General features: G+C 51.9%; 2 protein-coding genes across 2 annotated transcripts; both read left to right on the top strand.

Moving 5' to 3' along the window:
• The first annotated feature begins 29 nt into the window (after positions 1-29).
• Positions 30-7,318, top strand: ZNF775 (zinc finger protein 775). The gene is made up of 3 exons (XM_033166128.1): positions 30-124; positions 4,319-4,420; positions 5,636-7,318. The coding sequence occupies exons 2-3, from the start codon at positions 4,339-4,341 to the stop codon at positions 7,300-7,302; spliced, it is 1,749 nt and encodes a 582-aa protein (XP_033022019.1). The 5' UTR covers positions 30-124; positions 4,319-4,338; the 3' UTR covers positions 7,303-7,318.
• A 3,127-nt stretch (positions 7,319-10,445) lies between these two features.
• On the top strand, positions 10,446-23,249 carry LOC117055464 (replication initiator 1-like). Its single transcript, XM_033165000.1, has 5 exons — positions 10,446-10,494; positions 11,884-11,973; positions 17,205-17,276; positions 18,209-18,598; positions 21,684-23,249. The coding sequence occupies exons 1-5, from the start codon at positions 10,446-10,448 to the stop codon at positions 22,580-22,582; spliced, it is 1,500 nt and encodes a 499-aa protein (XP_033020891.1). The 3' UTR covers positions 22,583-23,249.
• The last annotated feature ends 1,906 nt before the right edge of the window (positions 23,250-25,155 follow it).

The raw sequence follows: 25,155 nt of genomic DNA on the forward strand, positions 1-25,155 counted from the left end.
CGCCGCGACCAATCATTGCACCGGAGCTGCTTAAGGTGGCCTTGCATTCTCTTTGGCTCGTGCAAACAGAGGAGCCAGCTGGTTGCAGAAGGCGGGGATTGCCTTGCAGAGCCAAAGTCACCAGGTAGGAGCATTTTTTGGTGGGGGTGGCATGCTCAGCGCTGCAGATCCACTGGATCCCAGCAGGATCCCGGGATCTGTTGGGGGGGAATCCAAGGAGAAAGCCCCCGGAGCCTTTTGCTGGCTGCATGGAGGGAGCCTGCCATGCCCAGGCGCGCAGCCGAGCCAAGCGGGTCCTCTCGGCCTTTGGCTCTTGGGTCCTCCGGCGGCTTCATTTGCTTTTGGCACCTGCAGATTCGCAGGAGCTGCCAGATCCAGGAGGGGCATCCTCTCCGGGCTCAGCTGGCACCGATGAGCGTGGGCTGCCTGCCTGTGCAGGAGGCGGAGGAGGAGGTCGTGCCCAGCTGGCAGCCCACCGAGTCAGACCGTATGGGTCCATCTGGCTCAGCGCCGTCTCCTCTGACCGGCAGCATTTCTGGCAGGGGAGTCTCCACCCCCCCCCCCACACACCTGGACATACTATTGGGGATTCGAACTCAGAGCCTTCTGCATGCTAAGCAACTGCTACCACCAGCCCACATAAGGAAGCAGCCTTATGCAGAGCCGTATCATTCCTCCGCCGAGCTCAGTATTGCTTGCACTGACAGGCAGCAACACCAGAGCTTCATGCAGGATGCTGTGTATCTACCACAAATAAAAAAGCCCCCCCCCCCCAGCAGATTGTCCTTAGAGCTGGGAAATGCTGGAGGTGTCCTCTTTCTAGCGCTGTCTACTTTTCTGGCCCAGGTCTTCAGTTGCTCTGACAGCCATAAATTCAGCCGGCCAAGCCATTCCTTCCCCTTATATGTTTTGCTCCTTGTGGCTGCCCCAGGGGGGTTCTGAGCAGGGCTGCTAAGCGTCTATATGGGAATGAAGGCTTGTGTCCGTTAAAGCTATGGTTTTCCCAGTAGTAATGTACGGAAGTGAGAGCTGGACCATCAAGAAGGCTGATCGCCGAAGAATTGATGCTTTTGGATTCTGGTGCTGGAGGAGACTCTTGAGAGTCCCATGGACTGCAAGAAGATCAAACCTATCCATTCTCAAAGAAATCAGCCCTGAGTGCTCACTAGAAGGACAGATCCTGAAGCTGAGGCTCCAGTACTTTGGCCACCTCATGAGAAGAGAAGACTCCCTAGAAAAGACCCTGATGTTGGGAAAGATGGAGGGCACAAGGAGAAGGGGACGACAGAGGATGAGATGGTTGGACAGTGTTCTCGAAGCGACTGGCATGAGTTTGGCCAAACTGCGGGAGGCAGTGGAGGATAGGCGTGCCTGGCGTGCTCTGGTCCATGGGGTCACGAAGAGTCGGACACGACTGAACGACTGAACAACAAATATCCTCGCTCTGTCCTTCCTTGGCCGGCCCCACCTGGAGTCCTGTGTCTGGTTCTGGGTACCGCAGTTTAAGGATGATTTGGGCAACCTGGAAGGTGTGCAGAGGAGAGCAACCAAGATGATCAAGACTTAAGAGGAATGTTTGAATGAGCTGGGGATGTTTATCTTGGAAGGGGAGACAGAGAGGAGTTATGAGACCCACCTTCCAATGTCTGAAGGGCTGGGGCATGGGAAATGGAGCCAGCTTGTTTTCTCCTGCTCCAGAGGGTAGGACTCGAACCCGCGGATCCAAGGAGATCCTGACTCAGCACCCGGAAGAACTTTCTGACAGGGTTCTTCAACAGTGGAACGGTCCCCCTCGGGATGTGGCGGACTCTCCTTCCTTGGAGGTTTCTAAGCAGAGATTGGAGGGCCATCTGTCATGGGGGCTTCAGCTGAGATTTCTGCCTTGCAGGGGGTTGGACTAGAGGACCCTTGGGGTCCCTTCCAACTCTATGATTGTATGATGCATATTTTGCCTGTGGTTATAGAGGTACCTCACGGGGGGTTGCCGCTTCCCCTCCTTAGGCGGAGACGCTGTGACTTTGGACAGCTGCAGGACAAGGAGGACTCGAACAGGTGGAGTTTTCTCCATTGGGGGGCTGCACCTGTCGTGCATAACAGCTGGCCAGATTTTATTTTAGTTTATCTTGCTGCTTTGGTCACCACTTGCAGAGGTGGAGGGTGCAGAGACACAGAAATGGCTGCCATCGTGCCAGCATTGGGCACTGTTGTTGTTGTGGAGAGTTTTGACTGTTTCCTAGTTCTGCTGGATCTCTCAGCGGCCTTTGACACCATCGACCATAACATCCTTCTGGACTGGCTAGAGGGGTTGGGAGCTGGGGGCACTGTTATACAGTGGTTCCGCTCCTTCCTTCTGGGCCGTGTCCAGAAAGTGGTGGTGGGGTGTGTGTGTTCAGACCCCTGAGCTCTCACTTGTGGGGTGCCTCAGGGTTCCGTCCTCTCCCCCATGCTTTTTAATATCTATATGAAGCCGCTGGGAGAGAATATCAGGGGGTTTGGGCTGGGTGTTCCTCAGTATGCGGATGATACCCAGCTCTACCTCTCTTTCAAATCAGAACCAGTGAAGGTGGTGAAGGTCCTGTGTGAGTGTTTGGAGGTGGTTGGAAGATGGGTGGTGGCTAACAGATTGAGGTTGAATCCTGACAAGGCAGAAGTACTGTTTTTGGGGGGACAGGTGTGGAGGACTCCTTGGTCCTGAATGGGGTAACTGTGCCCCTGAAGGACCAGGTGCGCAGCCTGGGAGTCATTTTGGACTCACAGCTGTCCATGGAGGCGCAGGTCCATTCTGTGTCCAGGGCGGCTGTCTACCAGCTCCATCTGGTACGCAGGATGAGACCCTACCTGCCCGTGGACTGTCTCACCAGAGTGGTACATGCTCTGGTTATCTCCCGCTTGGACTACTGTAATGCACTCTATGTGGGGCTACCTTTGAAGGTGACCCGGAAACTACAACTAATCCAGAATGCAGCAGCTAGACTGGGGACTGGGAGCGGCCGCCGAGACCATATAACACCGGTCTTGAAAGACCTACATTGGCTCCCAGTATGTTTCCGAGCACAATTCAAAGTGTTGGTGCTGACCTTTAAAGCCCTAAACAGCCTCGGTCCTGTATACCTGAAGGAGCGTCTCCACCCCCATAATTCAGCCCAGACACTGAGATCCAGCACCGAGGGCCTTCTGGCTGTTCCCTCCCTGCGAGAAGCAAAGCTACAGGGAACCAGGCAGAGGGCCTTCTCGGTGGTGGCGCCCGCCCTGTGGAACGCCCTCCCATCACAGGTCAAGATAAAAGAGGTTACCTTTGTTTTGCCTTTCCAAAAAATAGGAAAGTTTTTCATGCAGTTTCCCCATCTTATTCCACCATTAATGAGTTGTTGAAATCGGGCAATGTTTTCCATCTTTGGGTAATCGAGATATTCCTGTTCCTTTCAACATTAGGATCATAAGGAAAGGAATTGAAACTAAAACTGCTAATACAGTAATGCTGTTAAACGTATCTATGGTGTGGCTGCTTTGGGAGCGCCGGGTAACGGTTCTGGTTGCTTCGCCTCAAAAGTGACGTTATAGAGTTGGGAAAGTGTTCAGGAAAGGGCAAAGAAATACGTAGATTGAGGGGGTTGGAGCAACTTTCCGATGAGGAAAGGGTGCAGCGTTTGGTTTGAGTTTAGGGGGAAAGGTGAGTAAGAGTCGACATGCTAGAAGTTTGTAAAATTACTCCTGGCAAGGAGAAAGTGGACAGAGAAAAGAGAGGGGGAAAGACGGGGAAGGGAGTCAATTTTGGGAATGTCAAATTGATTGCAAAACTAATCAAATGTATAAATTTGAAAAGTATAAATGAAAAACTAAAAAAAAAAAGAGGAAAGTTTTTCTCCCTGATAACACTAGAACTTGTGGACGTACAATGGAGCTGAATGTTGGAAGATTCAGAACATGGAAAAGGAAGGACTTATTTGTGCACTGCAGCATGTGGAACTCCCTGCCACAGGAGGCAATGGTGGCCACCAGCCTGGGTAGCTTTAAAAGAGGATTGGACAAGCTCATGGGGGAGAATTTGTTATGAGAGCTGACATGGTCCATCCAATGAACAGGCCCATATTTAATGTCTTCTTCCGCATCGTACTTTGCCGTTCTGGTTCTTTGTGGCGTTCCGGGTTTCAAAGCCCAGCACCCTGGACCTCCTGCCTCCTGGGGGAGGACGGTTGCTGGCTGCTCTCCCTAGAAATCCTCCTTGGCTTATGATGTTCTGCGGTTTCTTCCCCGACCGTGCAAGAGACGGTGGGGTGCCTCTTCCTTCCAAATTAATGACTGTTCCTGCGTTTTCCAGGCTTCCCCGAGCCGGGAAGGATGGAGGAGAGGAGAGGAATTGGCGGCCTCCTGCATAAGAGAGATTCTGGAGAAATCGAAGCGCCCAGGAACGTCAGCTCAGGTTTGTGGTGTCCTCCGAGATGTGGGGAGCTCCCATGCCCAGCGTGGAGGCAAGTTATCCATTTTAATTGGGGTCACGCTCCCTCTGAAGGAGCAATTTCGTAGCTTGGGGGTCCTCCTGGGTACATCTCTGTCTCTAGAAACCCACGTATGGAGGCGCAGGTCAATTCTGGGTCCAGGGCAGCTGTCTGCCAGGATAAGACCCTACCTGCCCGCGAACTGCCTGGACACTGAGGTCCAGCTCCGAGGGCCTCCTGGCGGTTCCCTCCCTGGGAGAAGTGAGCTTACAGGGAACCAGGCAGAGGGCCTTCTTGGTGGTGGCTCCCTCCCATCAGATGTCAAGGAAACAAGCAACTATCTGACTTTCAGAAGATGTCTGAAGGCAGCCCTGTATTGGGAAGTTTTTAATGTTTGACGTTTTATTGCGCTTTTAATTCTGTGGGGAGCCGCCCAGAGTGGCTGGGTTAGTTGGCAACCTCCAGGCTAGATTACTGCGACATGTAATATGAGGGGGGGCATTGCTAATAAATCACAGCCGAGATTCCTCCATTGCAGGGGGTGGGGCTAGATGACCCCTGGGGGTCCCTTACAACTCTGCCATTATACGATTTCATGAAAGGTGGGATATAAGTGTAATAATTAGTCATTATAATCACTAATTCAGCTGGTGGCTACCTCCACATATTATGACACTGAAATCTGCAGCTTACATTGTGTGAAGCAGCATTTTTTTAAAAAAAAAATTTATATTTGATTTTACAAATACAAATTTATAACAAAATCATTTGCAAATCCATATGCAGAGATTCTCTGAATCTCCTGACTCCCCCCCATCCCCTATAGTCTTTATGTTAACATTTGCAACTGCATATCATTACCTTATCCACATTTTTATCCATATGAATTGTCTAAAGTCTTTATTACCTTACAAGAGAAATTAAAATCCTGCTAATGTTTTCATCTGCTTACAATGGTCTCCAAAGTAAATTATAATTTCCCCCCATTTGTTTTTTTATAGTTCTTGTCCTCTTGGTTCCTGAGCTTTCCAGTTAACTTTGCCATTTATACCAATAAATTTCTTATTTTTTTAAAAAAAAAACTTTGCCATTTCAGCATAGTCCATCGACTTGGTTTGCCATGTGTGAAGTAACGTTTTTATTCCTTCGAAACAACCACCACCAACCTCTGGCTCTGTTATTTCCCTTTTGTCCTCTAGAAGTCCTCCGCACATCCAGATATACCGAGGAGGGAAGTTTTCCAGAAGAAGAGGCCAAGAAACCAAACGGAACCACCGGCAGGGCAGCGAAAGGAGCCATTTTTCAGTGCGCCGGCCGGAGAAGGAGTTTCCCCCGATGGCACAGACTGGCAGTGAGGAACCAGAAGATGCCCCCAGAGGAGGAGGAAGAAGAAGATGACCCCATCTCCGGAGGAAGCAGGGGCTTGTGCACCAATGGCACAGGAAGGGAGGACTTGGCGGGTGAAGAGCTGCGCGGCGCCGTCCGAGTTGGGGAGAGCAAAGCGATCCAGAGAACGGGCGCCGCGGAAGGAGACTTCACCGGCAGGGAGTGTGGGAAAGGCTTTGCCTGGCGGTCGTCGCTGAACACCCACAAGCGCACCCACACCGGGGAGAAGCCCTTCGGGTGGCAGGCGTGCGGGAGGAGCTTCGGCCAGAGGCCCAACCTGCTGTGCCACCTGCGCAACCACACCGGGGAGCGGCCCTTCCAGTGCGCCAGGTGCCGGCGCCGCTTCCGCCAGAAGCAGCACCTCGCCAAGCACCGGCGGACCCACTTTCGGGCGCGGCCGGGCCCCCACGCCTGCCCCGAGTGCCAGCGGAGCTTCAGCAACAAAGCGGTGCTGGGTCTCCACCGCCGGGTCCACGCCCGCCAGCGCTGGCTGGTTTTCCAGGAGCTGAAGCAGGCCTACCGGAAGACAGTGGCGAGGCAGCGGGAGGAGGCGCGGGCCAGCCTGAGCTGGGCGGTGGCGCGGCCCAAGGGGCGCCGCCGGGGGGTGAAGAAGTTCATCTGCAGCGAGTGCGGCAAAGGCTTCACCTGGTGGTCGTCGCTGAGCATCCACCAGCGCATCCACACGGGCGAGAAGCCTTTCCCGTGCGCCCAGTGCGGCAAGAGCTTCACCCAGAAGCCCAACCTCCTGCGCCACCTCCGCTACCACAGCGGCGAGAGGCCCCACGCCTGCACCCAGTGCGGGAAAGGCTTCACGCAGAAGCAGCACCTGCTCAAGCACCAGCGGACCCACGCAGCGGAGAAGGGCTTCCAGTGCCACGGCTGCGGGCAGACCTTCCCCACCAAGGGGAGCCTCGCGGGGCACCAGAGGGCCGGCCACGCGGGATCCGAGGGCCTGGCGGAGGAGGGCGGGGGCCGCTTCGCTCTGGGGCACCCGGAGAGCTTGGAGGCGGTGGTGGGATCGCTGGTGGCCGGCGGGCAGGGCCTTTTCCGCCCCGCTGAGGTGCCCGATGTCGGGCAGCCGGTCCTGATCGTCGAGCCGGGGACTCGGCCGCTGGCTCTCTCGCAGACGAAGAAGGGGGTCTTCTGGAAGCCCGAGCTCCCCAAGCCCCCCGCCCCGGAGCAGAAGCAGTACATCTGCAACGAGTGCGGGAAAGGCTTCGTGTCGTGGTCGGCGCTGACCATCCACCGCAGGATCCACACCGGCGAGAGGCCTTACCAGTGCGGCGAGTGCGGGAAGCGCTTCAGCCAGAAGCCCAACCTGGTCAGGCACCAGCGCTACCACACGGGGGAGAAGCCCTACCCCTGCGCCGAGTGCGGGAAGCGCTTCGTCCAAAAGCACCACCTCGCCAAGCACCAGCGGGTGCACGGGAAGGGCGCCCCACAAGGGCCGGCACCCGATCTGAAGGTGGAGGCGCGATAGGGACCACCCCGGCTCGGGGGGGGGGGGATCGTTGCCAAAACTTGCCTTTCTTGCGAGCCAGGACAAAGTGTGTGCGTGTGTCTGTTTGTGTGTGTCCGTCCATCCGTCCGTCTGTCCGTTCTGCTCAACTGTAATCTCCTCTGCGTTTGTGGTTCGCGAGAGTGGGATCTCGCTGCGGGATCTGGGTGAAGGGCAATAACATGGACTGAGCTGCTGCTTTTTTGGCAAGTTTCCCCACCCCAAACCTAGGTCAAGAGCATGTCCTTTGCGTAAGGGCTCCCAGATAGTAGTCACCACATTAAGTGGCCCGGGCGCCGTCCGAAAAATTTGGACTACAACTCCCATCAGCTTCCAGGTGTGTTGAGCTGTGCCGGTTAATGGGAGTTGTATTCCCACACATCTGGAGGGTGACCATTTGGGGTTGGCGCAAAGGAGAAGCGTTGTATGAGGAGGGGCAGGGCCTTCCTGGTGTTGGGACCTCAGGGGTTTCCCTGTGTGCCTGATACAGAATGGATATGGTATTGCTCAGTGTCCTTTGCTGGGTGGTCAGAACAGGTCAAAAGAAGTTTCCTGGCTGATGTGTGAGGTGTGAACTTATTTCCTGGTGAGCTTGTCCACACATCCCTGAAATATGGAGGGGACAGCCACCTCAGACCAGGCACCAGGGCACCGCGTGTGACCAACCATGTTGAATATAGCTCACCACGGCCTGGGTAACCTCTTCTTTGCCGTTTTTCTGCAACTGCGAAAATAAGGTGGTTGTCGATTGCGTTGTGATCCATTATGGCTGGGCTCCATTCAGTGCAGCATAGCCTTCGGCAACCTGGTGCCCTCCGAGGTGTTTTGGGCTACAACTCCCATCAGTCCCCAGCCAACGCAGCACGATGGGAGTTGTAGTCCAAAGCATTTAGTGGGGAACCGAGCTGGGAAAGACGGCAAGGCTGTTAAAGGTTTCTTTTTTAAAAACTTGCCTCTTGCATCCTTTCCGCACCCAGCAAACGTTTGGAGCTAGCTCATGACCTGGCGCTCCTAGTTTCTCACAGGCTCCAAACTTTGCCCGGCTCCTCCCATCGCCGACCCCACGGAGACCCCCTTCCGGAAAGAAGCAAGGTTTCTTCCGAACCTTAGACCGGAGTCTTCGGTGCCCATCGAGCGTTAAATTTCTAAAGGTTGGAAAGAAATCTTCCCGACGTGCTCGTTTCAGACCCACGGAGAGGAGCGACGTTCTTCCAAGGGAGGGCAGATCCGCGCCTGCTCATTCGGACATAACCCCTTCATTCTGTCTTGTGTGAATCGGGGCCTCAAGTGCATTTACCGCAGGGAGACGATCGGTCGCTTGAGAGCGGGGCCTTTCCTTGGTGGGGTGGAGATTGCATTAAAACATCTGTGAAATGTGCCTCTGTTTCTCTGGCTGCTTTTACGTGCCCCCCCCCCCCATCTCTGAAAGCTGAGAAACCCCCGGGGTTCCAGGCCCAAGGTTCGGTTTCCTTGGAAGGTCAGCGGAGACTGTGGTGTCTTTAGGGTATATGGTTTTATTTACACATATCTACAACCTGAGCCTAGGACGGAGGCGATCTTGCTTCTCCGTTAGTCTAGTCGCGGGTGTGCCAGATTACACCTCCCATCACCATGGAGCAGCGATGCTGTGTTGCAGAGGGTTGGGCTAGATGCCCCTTGGGGGTCCCTTCCAACTGCAATTCCATGATTCCGCCCCTTCTGCTTGCCGAAGCTGGTGGGAGTTGTAGTTCAGCGGCGACTGGAGGACCCAAGGCTTTGGGGAGCAGGGAATGTGCAGCACATTTTAAACCTCTGAACGCAGCCCTGTTTACGGAAGTTTTAAATGTTTGATGATTTATCACTTTATTAATAATAATAATAATAATAATAATAATAATATTTTAAACATTTTAAACATCTGAAGGCAGCCCTGTTTACAGAAGTTTTTAATGTTTGATTATTTATCACTTTATTAATAATAGTAATAATAATATTTTAAACATCTGAAGGCAGCCCTGTTTACGGACGTTTTTAATGTTTGATTATTTATCACTTTATAATATGTTGGGAGCCATTGGTCTCCTGCAACAGAAAAAGTTGTCTTATTTTTATGCTTTTTAAAATTGGAGCCGCTGGGAGAGATCATCAGGGGGTTTGGGCTGGGTGTTCATCAGTATGCGGATGACACCCAACTCTAGTAAAGGTATTATTATTATTATTATTATTATTATTATTATTATTATTATTAATATTAATATTTTAAACATTTTCAACATCTGAAGGCAGCCCTGTTTACAGAAGTTTTTAATGTTTGATGATTTATCACTTTATTATTATTAATAATAATATTTTAAACATTTTAAACATCTGAAGGCAGCCCTGTTTACAGAAGTTTTTAATGTTTGATGATTTATCACTTTATAATATGTTGGGAGCCATTGGTCTCCTGCAACAGAAAAAGTTGTCTTATTTTTATGCTTTTTAAAATTGGAGCCGCTGGGAGAGATCATCAGGGGGTTTGGGCTGGGTGTTCATCAGTATGCGGATGACACCCAACTCTAGTAAAGGTAAAGGGACCCCTGACCATTAGGTCCAGTCGCAGACGACTGGGGTTGCAGTGCTCATCTCGCTTTACTGGCCAAGGGAGCTGATGTTTCTCCACAGACATTTTTTCTGGGTCATGTGGCCAGCATGACTAAGCCGCTTCTGGAGAACCAGAGCAGCGCAAGGAAACGCCGTTTACCTTTCCGCCAGAGCGGTACCTATTTATCTACTTGCACTTTGACATGCTTTCAAACTGCTAGGTGGGCAGGAGCAGGGACCGAGCAACGGCATCACAGGGATTCGAACCACCGACCTTCTGATCAGCAAGCCCTAGGCTCTGTGGTTTAACCCACAGCGCCACCTGCGTCCCTTCACCCAACTCTACCTCTCTTTTAAATCAGAACCAGTGAAAACAAAATAAAAAAATTCCTTCCAGTAGCACCTTAGAGACCGACTAAGTTTGTTCTTGGTATGAGCTTTCGTGTGCATACACACTTCTTCAGATAGAAGCTCATACCAAGAACAAACTTAGTTGGTCTCTAAGGTGCTACTGGAAGGAATTTTTTATTATTATTATTTTGTTTTGACTATGGCAGACCAACATGGCTACCTACCTGTATCTAGAACCAGTGAGGGCGGTGAATGTCCTGTGTGAGTGTCTGGAGGCGGTTGGAGGATGGATGGCGGCTAACAGATTGAGGTTGAATCCTGACAAGACAGAAGTACTGTTTTTGGGGGACAGGAGGCGGGCAGGTGTGGAGGACTCCCTGGTCCTGAATGGGGTAACTGTGCCCCTGAAGGACCAGGTGCGCAGCCTGGGAGTCATTTTGGACTCACAGCTGTCCATGGAGGTGCAGGTCAATTATGTGCCCAGGGCAGCTGTCTACCAGCTCCATCTGGTACGCAGGCTGAGACCCTACCTGCCCGCGGACTGTCTCACCAGAGTGGTGCATGCTCTGGTTATCTCCCGCTTGGACTACTGCAATGCGCTCTACGTGGGGCTACCTTTGAAGGTGACCTGGAAACTACAACTAATCCAGAATGCGGCAGCTAGACTGGTGACTGGGAGTGGCCGCCGGGACCACAAAACACCGTTCTTGAAAGACCTACATTGGCTCCCAGTATGTTTCCGAGCACAATTCAAAGTGTTGGTGCTGACCTTGAAAACCCTAAACGGCCTCGGTCCAGTATACCTGAAGGAGCGTCTCCACCCCCATCGTTCAGCCCGGACACTGAGGTCCGGCTCTGAGGGCCTTCTGGCGGTTCCCTCCCTGCGAGAAGCCAAGTTACAGGGAACCAGGCAGAGGGCCTTCTCGGTAGTGGCGCCTGCCCTGTGGAACACCCTCCCACCAGATGTCAAGGAAAAAAGCCAACTATCTGACTTTTAGAAGACATCTGAAAGGCAGCCCTGTTTAGGGAAGTTTTTAATGTTTGATTCTATTTTTCATATTCTGCTGGGAACCGCCCAGAGTGGCTAGGGAAACCCAGCCAGATGGGCGGGGTATAAGTAATAAATTATTATTATTATTATTATTATTATTATTATTATTATTATTATTATTATTTCTGCCTTGCAGGGGGTTGGTCTAGATGACCTTTGGGGGTCCCTTCCAACTCTGCGATTCTATGATCCTCTCCAGAATCTTCCATTCAGCTCCATTGGATGTGCGTGAGCTCTAGTGCAATGAGAAAGGGAGAGAAAACTTTTCTCGCTTTCTCCACCCCGTGCCTCCTTTTAAAAACTCCCCAAACGTTTCAGCCTTTCTTCATTGGGGAGTTGCTCCTTAATCCTTTGGCTTGCCCTTTCCTGCACATTTTTAATCTCCACCTTTTTATTTTCGCCCGCAAAAGCGTTTCCAGCCCAGATCTCCTGTTTCCACAAGGCCGGGCAGGCTCAGGCAGTGCCTTCTTAGCCTCCCTCTTTCCCACGGCTGGGAAGTCGTATCCCAAAACTGCTGAAGGGCAACAGGTTGGCAAACGCTGCCTCCTCGAGAATCCCAATTGGCAGGGAATTAAGAAAACCTTGTGAAATATCGGCAGCCGATCTCTTGGGAACAGCTCGCATCGACGCCACGTTGGCTGCCAACCTGAGCAGCGCGGAAAAGGGCTTGGACCAATGCATGAAGCCCAGTGAGGCTGGTGCATAGTTAAAGTGCGGAACTCCCTGCCACAGGATTAGGCAAATTCATGGAGGAGGAGGCAACAATGCTTCTGAATCCCAGTTGCTGGAAACCATGGAAAGGGGAGTGTTGATCTTGCGTTTGAATCCTGCTTGCGGGTTTCGCACGGGCATCTGGTTGGCCACTGTGAGAACAGGATTCTGGACAAGATGGTCCCATTGGCCTGACCCTGCAGGCTCTCCTTACACACCAATCTCTGAACGGTGGGAGATTCCAGGGGTTCCTAGCCTCTCCCCCTGGGTTTGTGTTTCCTTTTGGGAATGAGGGATAGGGGAGAGTGTGGTGTTTCTAAGTTTTATAGTATACATCTATACACAGCCTGAGCCTATGATGGAGGGGTTCACAGAATTAACACCCCCCCCCCACAAAGCCTTGCTTCTCCCCCATGGCCACAGCCTTGGATCCCAGCAGAAATCAGGCATGGCTTTTTTCTCTGCCTTTCAGGCCTGCAGCTTCTAGCTCACAGTTCAACTCTCAACTCTTCCCTTTTGTCTTTCTAACTAACCAGGAAAGGGAGGCCCCCCCCCCGTTTGCCCTCTGGCACAGAGCTACACCCCCTTTGTCTCCTTAAGGACTCGTACTTATTAGCAGGCCGAAGAATTGATGCTTTTGAATTATGGTGCTGGAGGAGACTCTTGAGAGTCCCATGGACTGCAAGAAGATCAAACCTCTCCATTCTCAAGGAAATCGGCCCTGAGTGCTCACTGGAAGGACAGATCCTGAAGCTGAGGCTCCAAGACTTTGGCCACCTCATGAGAAGAGAAGACTCCCTGGAAAAGACCCTGATGTTGGGAAAGATGGAGGGCACAAGGAGAAGGGGACGACAGAGGATGAGATGGTTGGACAGTGTTCTCGAAGCGACTAACATGAGTTTGGCCAAACTGCGAGAGGCAGTGAAGGATAGGTGTGCCTGGTGTGCTCTGGTCCATGGGGTCACGAAGAGTCGGACACGACTGAACGACTGAACAACAACAAGCAGGCTGGCCTGGCCATCCCAGCAACTGGACCCAGGAATGAGAGAGGAAAGCATTTGGCATTCCTCTGTCTCCAGAGACAATGGAGGGGTGAAGTCAGATTGCTGCATTGGCACCCCTGAAATGACCTCCCCCCCTGGGACACAGGCCTGGTCAGTGTGCATGGAGATCCTGGGCGGCCCAGACGACAAGACACCTCCCCCCCCCTCGGCCTCCCTGATGGGGTCCAAAGGAGAGCAGAGCAAGATGTTTGCCACCAGCTTGGCTGCAGGAGTTGCCAGGACTCCACTCCGGATTTAGGGACTGCACTCCAGATTTGTATAGGTTTTCCTCCTGAGCCGTTTCTCTCTCCTAAAGATGCCGCACAAGGCACCAGAGGTTTCTCCTTCTCCTAGATGGGCTCCCTTCCCTCTACAACAAGTGCAGAAACTGCCTTCTTGACTGTTGGACCCACTCTTGGTCTCGTCTTCACACACAGGGAAAGCCCCTAACTCACTGAGGGTTTGAGACCCACTGGCTACCCTCACTTGGTCTAGCCCGTTGTTGTTCAGTCGTTCAGTCGTGTCCGACTCTTTTTTTTTTTTTTTGCATTTATTAAGTTTATTTACAACACATAAACATACACTCGTCAAACTCAACATAGAGATAATAATACAAAATCAAAAGATAAACAAACAACAATATAAACCTTAATTATTTACATAAATCTACGCATAACCCAAGTCCAAATTAATACTTGCATCGCTAACAAATTCAAGTACATAAATACATAAATAAATACATAAATAGACTTCCTGTCTTTCCTGTTGTGTACTCCTTTTCTACTTGTGAAGATACTTAACAATTTTTTTTTTCTTTATTTATATCCAAAACCTTCTACATTACCGAATACAGCTTCTTTTTCTCAAACTCATTTTCATTTTCATTTTTTTCCTCCAGGGTTATTCAAAGGCCGCCACAGACTTTATACCATTTTCAATTCCTTGCAGGTATTTTTTATATCTCTCCCATTTTTTAACAAACTCCTGTCTATTATTTCCTCTCAGGCTGCTGGTTAGCTGAGCCATCTCTACATATTCTTGAAATTTATTTTGCCAATCCTTAATTTTTGGGGCGTTTTCCCCTTTCCAATTTGCTGCGATCAGCATCCGTGCAGCAGCTGTTCCGTATAAAAAAATATCTTTTAATCTCTCTGGTATGTCATTCCCAATAATACTTAGGAGAAATGCCTCTGGTTTTTTAGAAAAAGATATTCCTAATAGTTTCTTAAGTTCTTCATATATTGTATTCCAAAATTCTTTAATCTTTTTACAAGTCCACCACATGTGGTACATGTTACCATTGGCCTCCCCACATCGCCAGCAAATATTTGCAAGATTTTTGTACATCTTTGAGAGCCGTGAGGGAGTCAGGTACCATCTGTATTGCATTTTGAGAATATTTTCTTTAATGCTATAACATGCCGTGAACTTCATTGTTGTTTTCCAGAGTTTTTCCCACTGTTCTAACATTATGGGATGGCCAATGTCTTGGGCCCATCTCACCATAACCTCTTTGACTTCCTCCTCTTTTACCTTCCATTCGAGGAGAATTTGATATATTTTTGATAATGTTTTTGAATTATTATTTATTATTTCTGTCTCAAATTTAGATGGCTTTTCGGCAAAGCCGACTTTTCTATCTTCTCTGAATGTTCCATATATTTGATGATAGTCAAGCCAACTTGTCAGATGTTCTTTTACCTCCTCATATTCTCTTAATTTTATTTGGCCATTTTCTTCCTTTAATAAATCGTTATACTTTAACCAGTTCCCCTTCATATTTTTCTTCTTTAATGCTTTAGCCTCTTCTGGAGAGATCCATTTGGGCGTTTTGACTTCTAAAAGGCCTTTATATCTTTCCCAAACTTTAAACAACGCGCCTCTTATAATATGTCCTGTAAAGCCTTTATGAATTCTTGCTTTATCATACTGAAGGTACGCGTGCCATCCGAAACGGTTATCGTAACCTTCCAGATCTAAAAGTTCAATATTTTTAAGTTGGCACCATTCTTTAATCCAAACGAGGCATGCTGCCTCGTAGTATAATTTGAAGTCGGGAAGCCCAAACCCCCCTCTGTTTTTATGGTCTATTAACAGAGTGTGTTTAATCCTTGGTCTATTTCCTGACCATATGAATTTAGATACCTCTTTCTGCCAGGCCTCAATGTAACTCATTTTCCCTATGATCGGGATAGATTGGAATAGGAACAATAGCTTAGGTAAGATGCTCATCTTTACCACGGAGATACGTCCCCAGAATGATAATTTCAATTTACTCCACCTCTCCAAATCCTTTTTAATATCTGTCCAGGTTTTTACATAATTGTCCTCATATAGATTTATGTTTTTGGTAGATATCCAGATTCCCAAATATTTTATCTTTTGACATACCTTGAGTTTTGTCAATTTTTCTAATTCTTCTTTTTCTACTAATGGCAAATTTTTTGCCATCAGCTTGGTCTTACTAATATTTAATTTAAATCCCGCAACCTTCCCAAATGCTGTTATTAATTCCAATATTTTTATTAAACTTTCTCTGGGATTGTCCGACTCTTCATGGACCAGAGCACGCCAGGCATGCCTATCTTTCACTGCCTCTCGCAGTTTGGCCAAACTCATGCCAGTCGCTTCGAGAACACTGTCCAACCATCTCATCCTCTGTTGCCCCCTTCTCCTTGTGCCCTCCATCTTTCCCAACATCAGGGTCTTTTCTAGGGAGTCTTCTCTTCTCATGAGGTGGCCAAAGTACTGGAGCCTCAACTTCAGGATCTGTCCTTCTAGTGAGCACTCAGGGCTGATTTCTTTAAGGATGGATAGGTTTGATCTTCTTGCAGTCCATGGGACTCTCAAGAGTCTCCTCCAGCACCATAATTCAAAAGCATCAATTCTTTGGAGATCAGCCGTCTAGCCCAGGCATAGGCAAACTCGCCCTCCAGATGTTTTGAGACTACAATTCCCATCATCTCTGACCACTGGTCCTCTTAGCTAGGGATGATGGGAGTTGTAGTCCCAAAACATCTGGAGGGCCAAGTTTGCCTATGCCTGGTCTAGCCGGCCAGTTGAAGCCATTCCTGGGATGTGGCCACTGCCTCATGCACAGAGCATCTGGGAGCCACAGGTGGGAGTGAAGGTTGGGGACCCAAGGGGAACAAACCATCCCAGAAGGAGCATGACCCACAGGTACGACCCCTCCCCTAACACCCCATTCAGCCTAATCCCCACCTTTACGGCAAATTAAAGAATTCTAGAATCCTAGAGATCATAGAATCCTAGAGTTGGGAGAGACCCCAAGGGCCATCCAGTCCAACCCCCTGCCTAGCAGGAAACACCATCCAAGCATTCCTGACAGATGGATGTCAAGCCTCCGCTTAAAGACCTCCAAAGAAGGAGACTCCACCACACTCCTTGGCAGCAAATTCCACTGCCGAACAGCTCTCACTGTCAGGAAGTTCTTCCTAATGTTTAGGTGGAATATTCTGTCTTGTAGTTTGAATCCATTGCCTCGTGTCCGCTTCTCTGGAGCAGCAGAAAACAACCTTTCTCCCTCCTCTATATGACATCCTTTTATATATTTGAACATGGCTATCATATCACCCCTTAACCTTCTCTTCTCCAGGCTAAACATACCCAGCTCCCTAAGCCGTTCCTCATAAGGCATCGTTTCCAGGCCTTGGACCATTTTGGTTGCCCTCCTCTGGACACGTTCCAGCTTGTCAGTATCCTTCTTGAACTGTGGTGCCCAGAACTGGACACAGTATTCCAGGTGAGGTCTGACCAGAGCGGAATACAGTGGTACTATTACTTCCCTTGATCTAGACGCTATACTCCTATTGATGCAGCCCAGAATTGCATTGGCTGAGTTGGAAGGGACCCCGTGGGTCATCTAGCCCAACCCTCTGCAGTGCTAAAGCACTCGTGACAGATGGCCACCCAACCCACTCAGTGGTGACCTTGGGGGCCAGTCGCTGCCTTTCTCTCACCCCCACCGGCCTCAATGTCCTCGTGGGAATTGAAGGAGGAGGAGGGAGAAGCAGATAAGGCACTCCGAGCTCCGGGGAGGGAACAGTGAGAAATAAATGCCATCAACAGGGAGACAAAGACTTTGTCTGTCCGGAGAAGGAGCGAGGCTGTTGGCGAAGATGCTGTTTCTCCTCTGCTTCTTGCAGAGGCGGCCCAGTCCTTCTCCAGCTTGCCAAGGCCACTTGCCCAAGAGCCAAGGATCAGCAGCTCCAGCTCACGTGAGGGCACCGCACCATGGCAGGGAGGGGGCCGGTGTGTCAGATCTGCTCATGCTCCCTTGCTCTCAAGGACAAGGACAAAACACAGGAAGGTTTTCCGCTCGGATCTAAAGACCTTAAACAAAACACACGTTTCATTGGAGAGGCGGCAGCCGCAACCCAAGGCCACCCAGCGAACTTCATGGCCAACTGGCATTCGAACCCTGTTCTGTGCCACGTCCTAGCCCATGGGTAGGCAAACTAAGGCCCGGCCCAATCGCCTTCTAAATCCGGCCCACGGACGGTCTGGGAATCGGCGTGTTTTTACATGAGTGGAATGTGTGCTTGTATTTAAAATGCATCTCTGGGTTATTTGTGGGGCATAGGAATTCGCTCATATTCCCCCCAACCCCAAATATAGTCCGCCCCCCCACAAGGTCTGAGGGACAGTGGACCGGCCCCCTGCTGGAAAAGTTTGCTGACCCCTGTGGACCTAGCCCAACGCTCTAACCCTTATCCCACACTGCCTTGCTCTCGATTGCCTGAATATCTGACTTGCACTGCGGTGTGGTGGGTGGGATAGACATTTGGGGTACCCCTCCGCTACAATCCTATGGTCTTGTGTGGCATTGAGGACACCCCCGGTTCGGGGGGGGGGCCCTCTTGGGCCTTAACTCAGTGGTAGAGACTTGCAAGCAGAAGATACAAACCTCAGCATCTCCTGGTAGGATAGGCCAGTGGTCTGACTTGATGCAAAACCATTTCCCCTACCTTAATAGCTCAACCCTTTATTCGGGATCATGAGGACTAGAATATTTTGGGGGCTGGGGCAAAGCTGATAGCCCTGCCGGTCAGTGTGGCTGCTGCTGCTGCTGCTGCCGGTCAGTGTGGCACCACTGAGCCATAGTGGCACGGCGTCAGTCGGGCATCTCCGCGCGCTCCTCTGGGCGCAGCCCTCGAGGCAGCGCAGCAGAGGAAAGCGGCGCGGGGAGGGCAGAGCAGCTCTTGCCAGAAGCCGCCGCGGCTTCTCCTGCTGCAGCTGCAGGAAGTGGAAAACTCCCCGAGGCTGCGGTTGCAGTTGCTGCCTGCCTGCCTGCCTGCCTGTGCCTGGGATGTCTTGCAACAAACCTCGCGCGGGGCCGTTGCTGGGCGAAGCCGAGGAGGAGCGCGGAGCTGCCGTTGCTGCTGCAAAAGGTACGTCGTTGCAGCAAATAAAAGGCGAGCGAGCGAGGAAGGGAGGCAGCGCCGGCCCTCCCCTCCCCTCCGCCAACCCCGCGGGCCGGATCCTGCCTGCAGTGCCTCGTGCAAAGCGGAGGAGGAGCAGCAGCAGCAGCCCGGGCACGGTGAGGCATCCCCAGGGTGGTCGTGGGGGTGACGGAGGGGTTGCCCCCTCTTCCCTCTCTCTCACCCCTTTGCACCCAATCTCTCCCCCTCCCTTTTGCAGCTGCCGTGTGAACGGAGCGTGGGGAAGGCTATCCGGAGCAAGCCTATTTTTTTTGGAGGGGGGGGTTGCATAGAAGCAGAGGACCCCCCCCAGCCTTCCTCTTCCCAGGCTGCCTCCCCTCCTCCTCCTCCTCCCTTTCTTCCTTTCGGGCCTGACTCCTCTCCGGGCGCACGTGGCCGGCCGGCGAAGCTTCCTTCTTCCCCTTCCCCGCGGCCCGCGCCTCGCTGCAATCCGGCCCCGCGGGCGCTCCGGCCTCCGCCCAGTCTCCAGCCTCGCGCGGAGGACGGCAGCGGGCGCCTCTCTGCCACCGACTCCCCGCGCGACCTTGGCCCTTTTGGCTCCGCGTTGGACGCGCCGGCGAGGGGTCCCCAATTCCCCCTGATTTTGCAAATCAATCAATCAATCAGAACCCGGGGGGTGTGTGTGTTTGTTTCTTGCACGGTGTGCATTTGGGCACCCCCCTTCCCCCTTTTTGGTGGTGCATGTGCAACTCGCAAGCAAGATCCGCTTTGCAAAGGGCGCCCGGCGGAACCCTGAAGCCTTGGAGAAGGCGCGAGGCCGGCGGGAATCTTCCACAGCCTTTGCAAAAAAAAAAAAAAGCCCCAAAGGCTGCAGGCCCCACGGAGGCCTGGCTGCAAATCCAGCCGCACAGGTAGAGCTGCCCAGTTGCATTCTGGGACTTGCAGTTTCTTCTCCCCCCCCTCCCTGGAGTTAAGGTGAGGCTGTGATTTGGCTGACGTCATCACACTCTTATTCCCCCCCCCCTCCTTGGGAAAGAGGGAGAAAGGCAGGTTGTGTGAAAGCTTGAGGAGTCTTGTCTGGGCAGATCCCTCTGAGTGTGTGTGTGTATATATATATATTATCATTATTTCTTCCAAGGAGGGAGCCTCGGTGCGCTCTGACTCAGAGCCGGTTCAGCAATAGCCCTGAGGCTTTTGGCACAATTTTTTCCTGCAGCGCCCTCCCTGCGAGGTCTGCCTTCCGCCCGGGGAAAAGGAGCATTGACCAAGCCTTGGGTGCCCGGGGATGGGGTGGGGTGGGGGGTGGGCAGAGGGGTCCCTTGAAGGTGCAGCTGCTGGGATTTAGGAAGCTGGTGCTTTGTGCCGAGTCAGACCACCACGTGGGTCTCTCCGGCTCAGTGTTGCTTGCTCTGACTGGCAGCAGCTCTTGGAGTCTTGCAATGAAACCAGCTTGTTTTCTCCTGATCCGGAGGCTAGGACCTGGCCTCGCTTGCGTTTCACATTATCCTGTTTACTTTGCCCCACAAATCCAGGTTTTTGGTGAGCTGGGGAAATGCAGACTGTTGTGGGCCTGTGTGTGTCTCGACCCCCGGCCGCACCTGGAGAGATTTTGTCAGTTTTTGGCTATTTTGGACAGCAGCATAGATACACACGAAAGCTTATACCCAGAACAAACTTGGTTGGTCTCTAAGGCGCTACTATGGCAGGTTCTTAAACTATGGCAAGTTCTCACAGAAATGGGAGTGCCGGATCACCTCATTTGTCTCCTGAGAAATCTCTATGTGGGACAAGAAGCTACAGTTAGAACTGGATATGGAACAACTGATTGGTTCAAAATTGGGAAAGGAGTACGACAAGGCTGTATATTGTCTCCCTGCTTATTTAACTTATATGCAGAATTCATCATGCGAAAGGCTGGACTGGATGAATCCCAAACCGGAATTAAGATTGCCGGAAGAAATATCAACAACCTCAGATATGCTGATGATACAACCTTGATGGCAGAGAGTGAGGAAGAATTAAAGAAGCTTTTAATGAGGGTGAAAGAAGAGAGCGCAAAATATGGTCTGAAGCTCAACATCAAAAAAACTAAGATCATGGCCACTGGTCCCATCACCTCCTGGCAAATAGAAGGGGAAGAAATGGAGGCAGTGAGAGATTTCACTTTCTTGGGCTCCATGGTCACTGCAGATGGTGACAGCAGTCACGAAATTAGAAGACGCCTGCTTCTTGGGAGGAAAGCAATGACAAACCTAGACAGCATCTTAAAAAGCAAAGACATCACCTTGCCAACAAAGGTCCGTATAGTTAAAGCTATGGTTTTCCCAGTAGTAATGTACGGAAGTGAGAGCTGGACCATCAAGAAGGCTGATCGCCGAAGAATTGATGCTTTTGAATTATGGTGCTGGAGGAGACTCTTGAGAGTCCCATGGACTGCAAGAAGATCAAACCTATCCATTCTCAAAGAAATCAGCCCTGGGTGCTCACTGGAAGGACAGATCCTGAAGCTGAGGCTCCAGTACTTTGGCCACCTCATGAGAAGAGAAGACTCCCTGGAAAAGACCCTGATGTTGGGAAAGATGGAGGGCACAAGGAGAAGGGGACCACAGAGGATGAGATGGTTGGACAGTGTTCTCGAAGCTACTAACATGAGTTTGGCCAAACTGTGGGAGGCAGTGAAGGATAGGCGTGCCTGGCGTACTCTGGTCCATGGGGTCACGAAGAGTCGGACACGACTGAACGACAACAAGTTTATTGTGTACTGTTCTACTCTAATGGATTATTGAATATTACTTTATTTGACATAAGTTGTTTATTTTAAAGTTATGTTTTTTATTATGATTTTTTCCCCGGGCCAGATTGTTATAAGGCGTGTGATCTTTGTTGTTTCTGCAGCTTGTGAACTGCCCTGTGGTTAGTGGTACCTCGGTTCTCAAACGTAATCCGTCCAGGAAGCCTGTTCAGCTTCCAAAACGCTCAAAAACCGAGCTTCTTGCACTCGCTGGAAGCTGCGTCGCACGTTCGGCTTCCGAAAAACGTTTGAAAATGGAAGCATTTACTTCCGGATTTTCGGCATTTGAGAACCGAAAGGTACGACAACGGAGGCGCTCGGGAACCGAGGTCCCACTCAGTGTACTAGAGAAAGGTGGCATACAGATTAAAAGTGAGATGAAATACGGATTTTTTTTTAAAAAAATGCAATAACTTCCTTGTGTTTTCCCTCTCTCTTCTCTCCCCTTCCAGGAAGCGAGGGCCCCATGGAGGGAGACAAGGAGCCGCCCGCCCGGGGCCACCAGGCTTCCCCGCGGGGGGGTGACAACCCCTTCCCGTTCCCTGCTTGGGAGGAGGGCTCCGGGGACGAGAACGCCCTGGTCATCCACAGCCAGGTGGAGGAGGAGGAGCACCACAAATGCGCGGCCTGTGGCGAGAGCTTCCCGCACCCGCTGAGCCTCTTGCGCCACCAGAAGCAGCAGCACGCAGGCGAGCGGGCCTTTGTGTGCCCCGAGTGCGGGCGAGGCTTCACCCTCAAGCACAACCTCATCATCCACCAGAGGATCCACACCGGGGAGAAGCCCTTCGGATGCGGCGTTTGCGGCAAACGCTTCAGCCTCAAACAGAACCTCCTGACCCACCAGAGGGTGCACGGCAGTGGCGGTGGAGAGGGGGCCCCCTCCTGCTCAGTCTGCGGGAAGACCTTCCGGGAACAGCGCTTGCTCCTCGCCCACCGCCAGAAAGGCAGCTGCGGCCCCCCCGCCCAGGAGAAGCCAGGGGCGCCCTCCCCGCCGCGGATGCAGACCCGGGGGAGGCCCCGCGAGGAGGGTGACGCGCAGAGGCCGCTGCGGGTGAAGCACCAGCAGAAGCCCCGCCAGAACGGGGCGGCCTTCCCCTGCCCGGAGTGCGGAGAGGCCTTCGGCCGCCGGAGCAGCCTGGCCGGCCACCGCAGGACCCGCCACCAGGCCGAGAGGCCGCCGCAGGGCGAGGAGGGCCGCAGGCACCCCAAGGAGGCCCCCGCAAGCCCCGGCCGGAGGCTCCACGCGGGAGACGCCCCCTTCCAGTGCCTCACCTGCGGGAAGAACTTTGCACAGAAGGGCAACCTGGCCGCTCACCGGAGGAGCCACTTGGGGCAGGAGGCCCTCGGCTGAGGAGGGGGGAGCTGCTTCTTCCATGGGCCAGGGCGGGGAGGCCGGAGGAGGAAGGGGGCAGCCGTGGGGGGTCCTGGAAGTGGAAGGGCCTTTCTTTGGGATGTGGGAGCACGGAGGGGCTTGGGGATAATGCCTGGAGGTCGAGGGCATCTCAGCAGGGCAGCGTTCGCCCTGCCAGGGATATGGACTATAACCGCTCCAGGAACTTGGGGTCCCATCTGCCGGGGGCATTGAAGAATTGCCTGGGGACCCCTCTTTCCTTTCTGAAGCAAAAGCCCATTTTCTACTCATCGGCCGCATTTCAAGCCTGGGTGTTCCCTCAACTTTCATAGGCGGGATTTTTCTCACGCCGTGCCACCGTTTGGTTTACGTTTCGGGCAGCGGGCGTTGTGCTCCTCTTAAGTTTCCGTTCTGAGCCACTGCACCACGCAGCGTTACTTCCGCTCTGGGATTTCCCAGCGTTTATGTTCTGCTTCCCGTTTGACAAGTACGGATGCCCGGGTTTATTTCCCCCAAACTCGGTTTGGTGGTTAATTCCTGCCCTCCCCAAAGATCCACGCAGCATGTCCAGCTACAGCCTTCCCTGTTCTCTTGGTCCTGCAGCAGAGTGTCGAAGAGTCATCTGGTTTGGGGGGGGCTGGACGGGTCAAAATTGGTGCCAAAGATAGTCGACACAAACTTGGGGGGGGGGGTTGCTGGGGGAACAGAACTGGGGTACACAAAGGTTGTATTTGATTGCGGAGGATTTTGCCCCAACGCCTGTTCTTCTTCCTGTGGATTTGAACCTGCAGCTCAGGGGAGAACCTCCTGTTGACAGCTGCGTCTTGCTAAACACATTGGAGGAAGGCGGAGCAATTGCACTATGTACCGGAGAACCCACACATTTGCCAGAGAACCCATAAAAGAGGGGAGGTGTGTTTGCCGGTTGCTGCTGGAAAACGTCTTCGGAGGAGAGAGGAATTCTGAGGAGCTGTAGCATCACCCTCTGCCGAGCTTCTGGGTTCCAGAGCCTGATTTCCAGATCCGCAGAAGGAAAAGACCACGTGGCAGTTTAGGCCACGGAAGGACCTTTTTGGATAGCTTAATGTGGGAAAAAAAGAATTGAATGTAAAAGTTGAATGTTCTGAAACCACTTGGGTGCCCCAAATTTTGGGGATGGTTTTGAGCCGGGGGAGAAACTCCCATAAAACACTAGAGTGGCCTTCACCGAAGCTGTGTCCCCCACATGTTTTGGGGCTCCCTGCCTCTCCTCGGCCCCAGCCAGCCCAGATGTGGTCCCAGAAGCCCTAGCACCACACAGCTAGGGTTGCCGGGAGTCGAAAACATCTGGGTTGTGCGAGGTTGGCAAAAGCGAGCTCTGAAGATTTGATTGAGAAGTATGCTTGCTGCATGCTTTGGAGTTGGGGGGGGGGTCTCTCAAACCTTAAACCCTGTTGTGAGGGGGCTTCCGCAGCTGATCTCCCCTGACCAGGTTAGTATCCTGCAGCTGCGAAAGGGTCGTGCCACTGAGCTTTGTCATTCCCTCCCTGGAATGGAGCAGTTCTGCTGCATTCAGTTTGTCTGTTACACTAAGGCTTATCTTGAGCATTCAACAGTATGTGTCAAGCGTTTATAAGCACTCCTGTTTCAAAGTGTGCACAGCGGGCGGAGATCTTTGTGGAAGTTGCACACCGCAGCAGCATTCGTAAGGAGAAGGGGGAAAGTGTTATTTACCTCTGTGGAGAGCTGCACACGGCATGTTACCGATCACTTATAAAGAGTTTCGATCCAAAGTTTTGCTCCAAAGCGCTGCGCCAGACTTTGGCAACCTGGTGCCCTGCAGATGTGCTGGGCTCTGCCGACAGGCAGCTGATGGGATTTGCACTCCCAACACACCTGGAGGGCACCAGTTTGGCAACGGCTGTGCCAAGCCATTGGGCACATTCATGGTTTGGCTGAATGAGAAGTGTTGTATGAGGATGGGCAGGGCCTTCCTGGTGTTGGGACCTGATGGGACCTCAGGGGTTTCCCCATGTGCCTGATGCAGAATGGATATGGTATTGCTCAGTGTCCTTTTCTGGGTGGCCAGAACAGGTTAAAAGAGGTTTCCTAACTGATGTGTGAGATGAGAACCTATTTCAGGGGTGGGTCCTGGCAAACAGGTGAGCTTGTCCACATATCCACCAGGGAACATTTTGTGTCCAAATATAACACATTAGGTCCTTGGTTAACCACTTTTTTTGGCTGTTTTTCTGCAACTGCAAAAAAGGTGGTGGTTGTCAAATATCTTGTGATCCATTATGGGTGGCCAGGGGACTCCATTCAGCACAGCCTTCAGCAACCTGGTGCCCTCTGAGGTTTTTTTTTTTTGGACTACAAATCCCATCAGCCCCCAGCCAGCACAGCACCATGGGAGTTGTAGTCCAAAACAGCTCAAGAGTGTTACCACATTGCTGAAGGTTTCCTTTGCGGGCTCAGAAGACGGATGGGGCAAGGAAGGCTCCTTCCGTCTGCAAAGAGACACGTGGGAACTTCCCGTGACCATCACAGGAAATGCCTGGCGGTTATGCCAGTTATTCACGGACAACAATCTG

This window comes from Lacerta agilis, chromosome 12 (assembly GCF_009819535.1).
Source record: "Lacerta agilis isolate rLacAgi1 chromosome 12, rLacAgi1.pri, whole genome shotgun sequence".
Lineage (NCBI taxonomy): Eukaryota > Metazoa > Chordata > Lepidosauria > Squamata > Lacertidae > Lacerta > Lacerta agilis.

Bases quoted from the DNA above. Each gene is read 5' to 3' on its own strand.
- ZNF775 (XM_033166128.1), top strand. From the start codon at position 4,339: ATGGAGGAGAGGAGAGGAATTGGCGGCCTCCTGCATAAGAGAGATTCT. The intron at 4,421-5,635 runs GTTTGTGGTGTC...TTTGTCCTCTAG, and splicing joins GCCCAGGAACGTCAGCTCAG to AAGTCCTCCGCACATCCAGA.
- LOC117055464 (XM_033165000.1), top strand. From the start codon at position 10,446: ATGGCTACCTACCTGTATCTAGAACCAGTGAGGGCGGTGAATGTCCTG. The intron at 11,974-17,204 runs GTGAGGCTGGTG...TGCTTCTTGCAG, and splicing joins GGACCAATGCATGAAGCCCA to AGGCGGCCCAGTCCTTCTCC. The intron at 18,599-21,683 runs GTGAGGCATCCC...CTCCCCTTCCAG, and splicing joins GCAGCAGCAGCCCGGGCACG to GAAGCGAGGGCCCCATGGAG.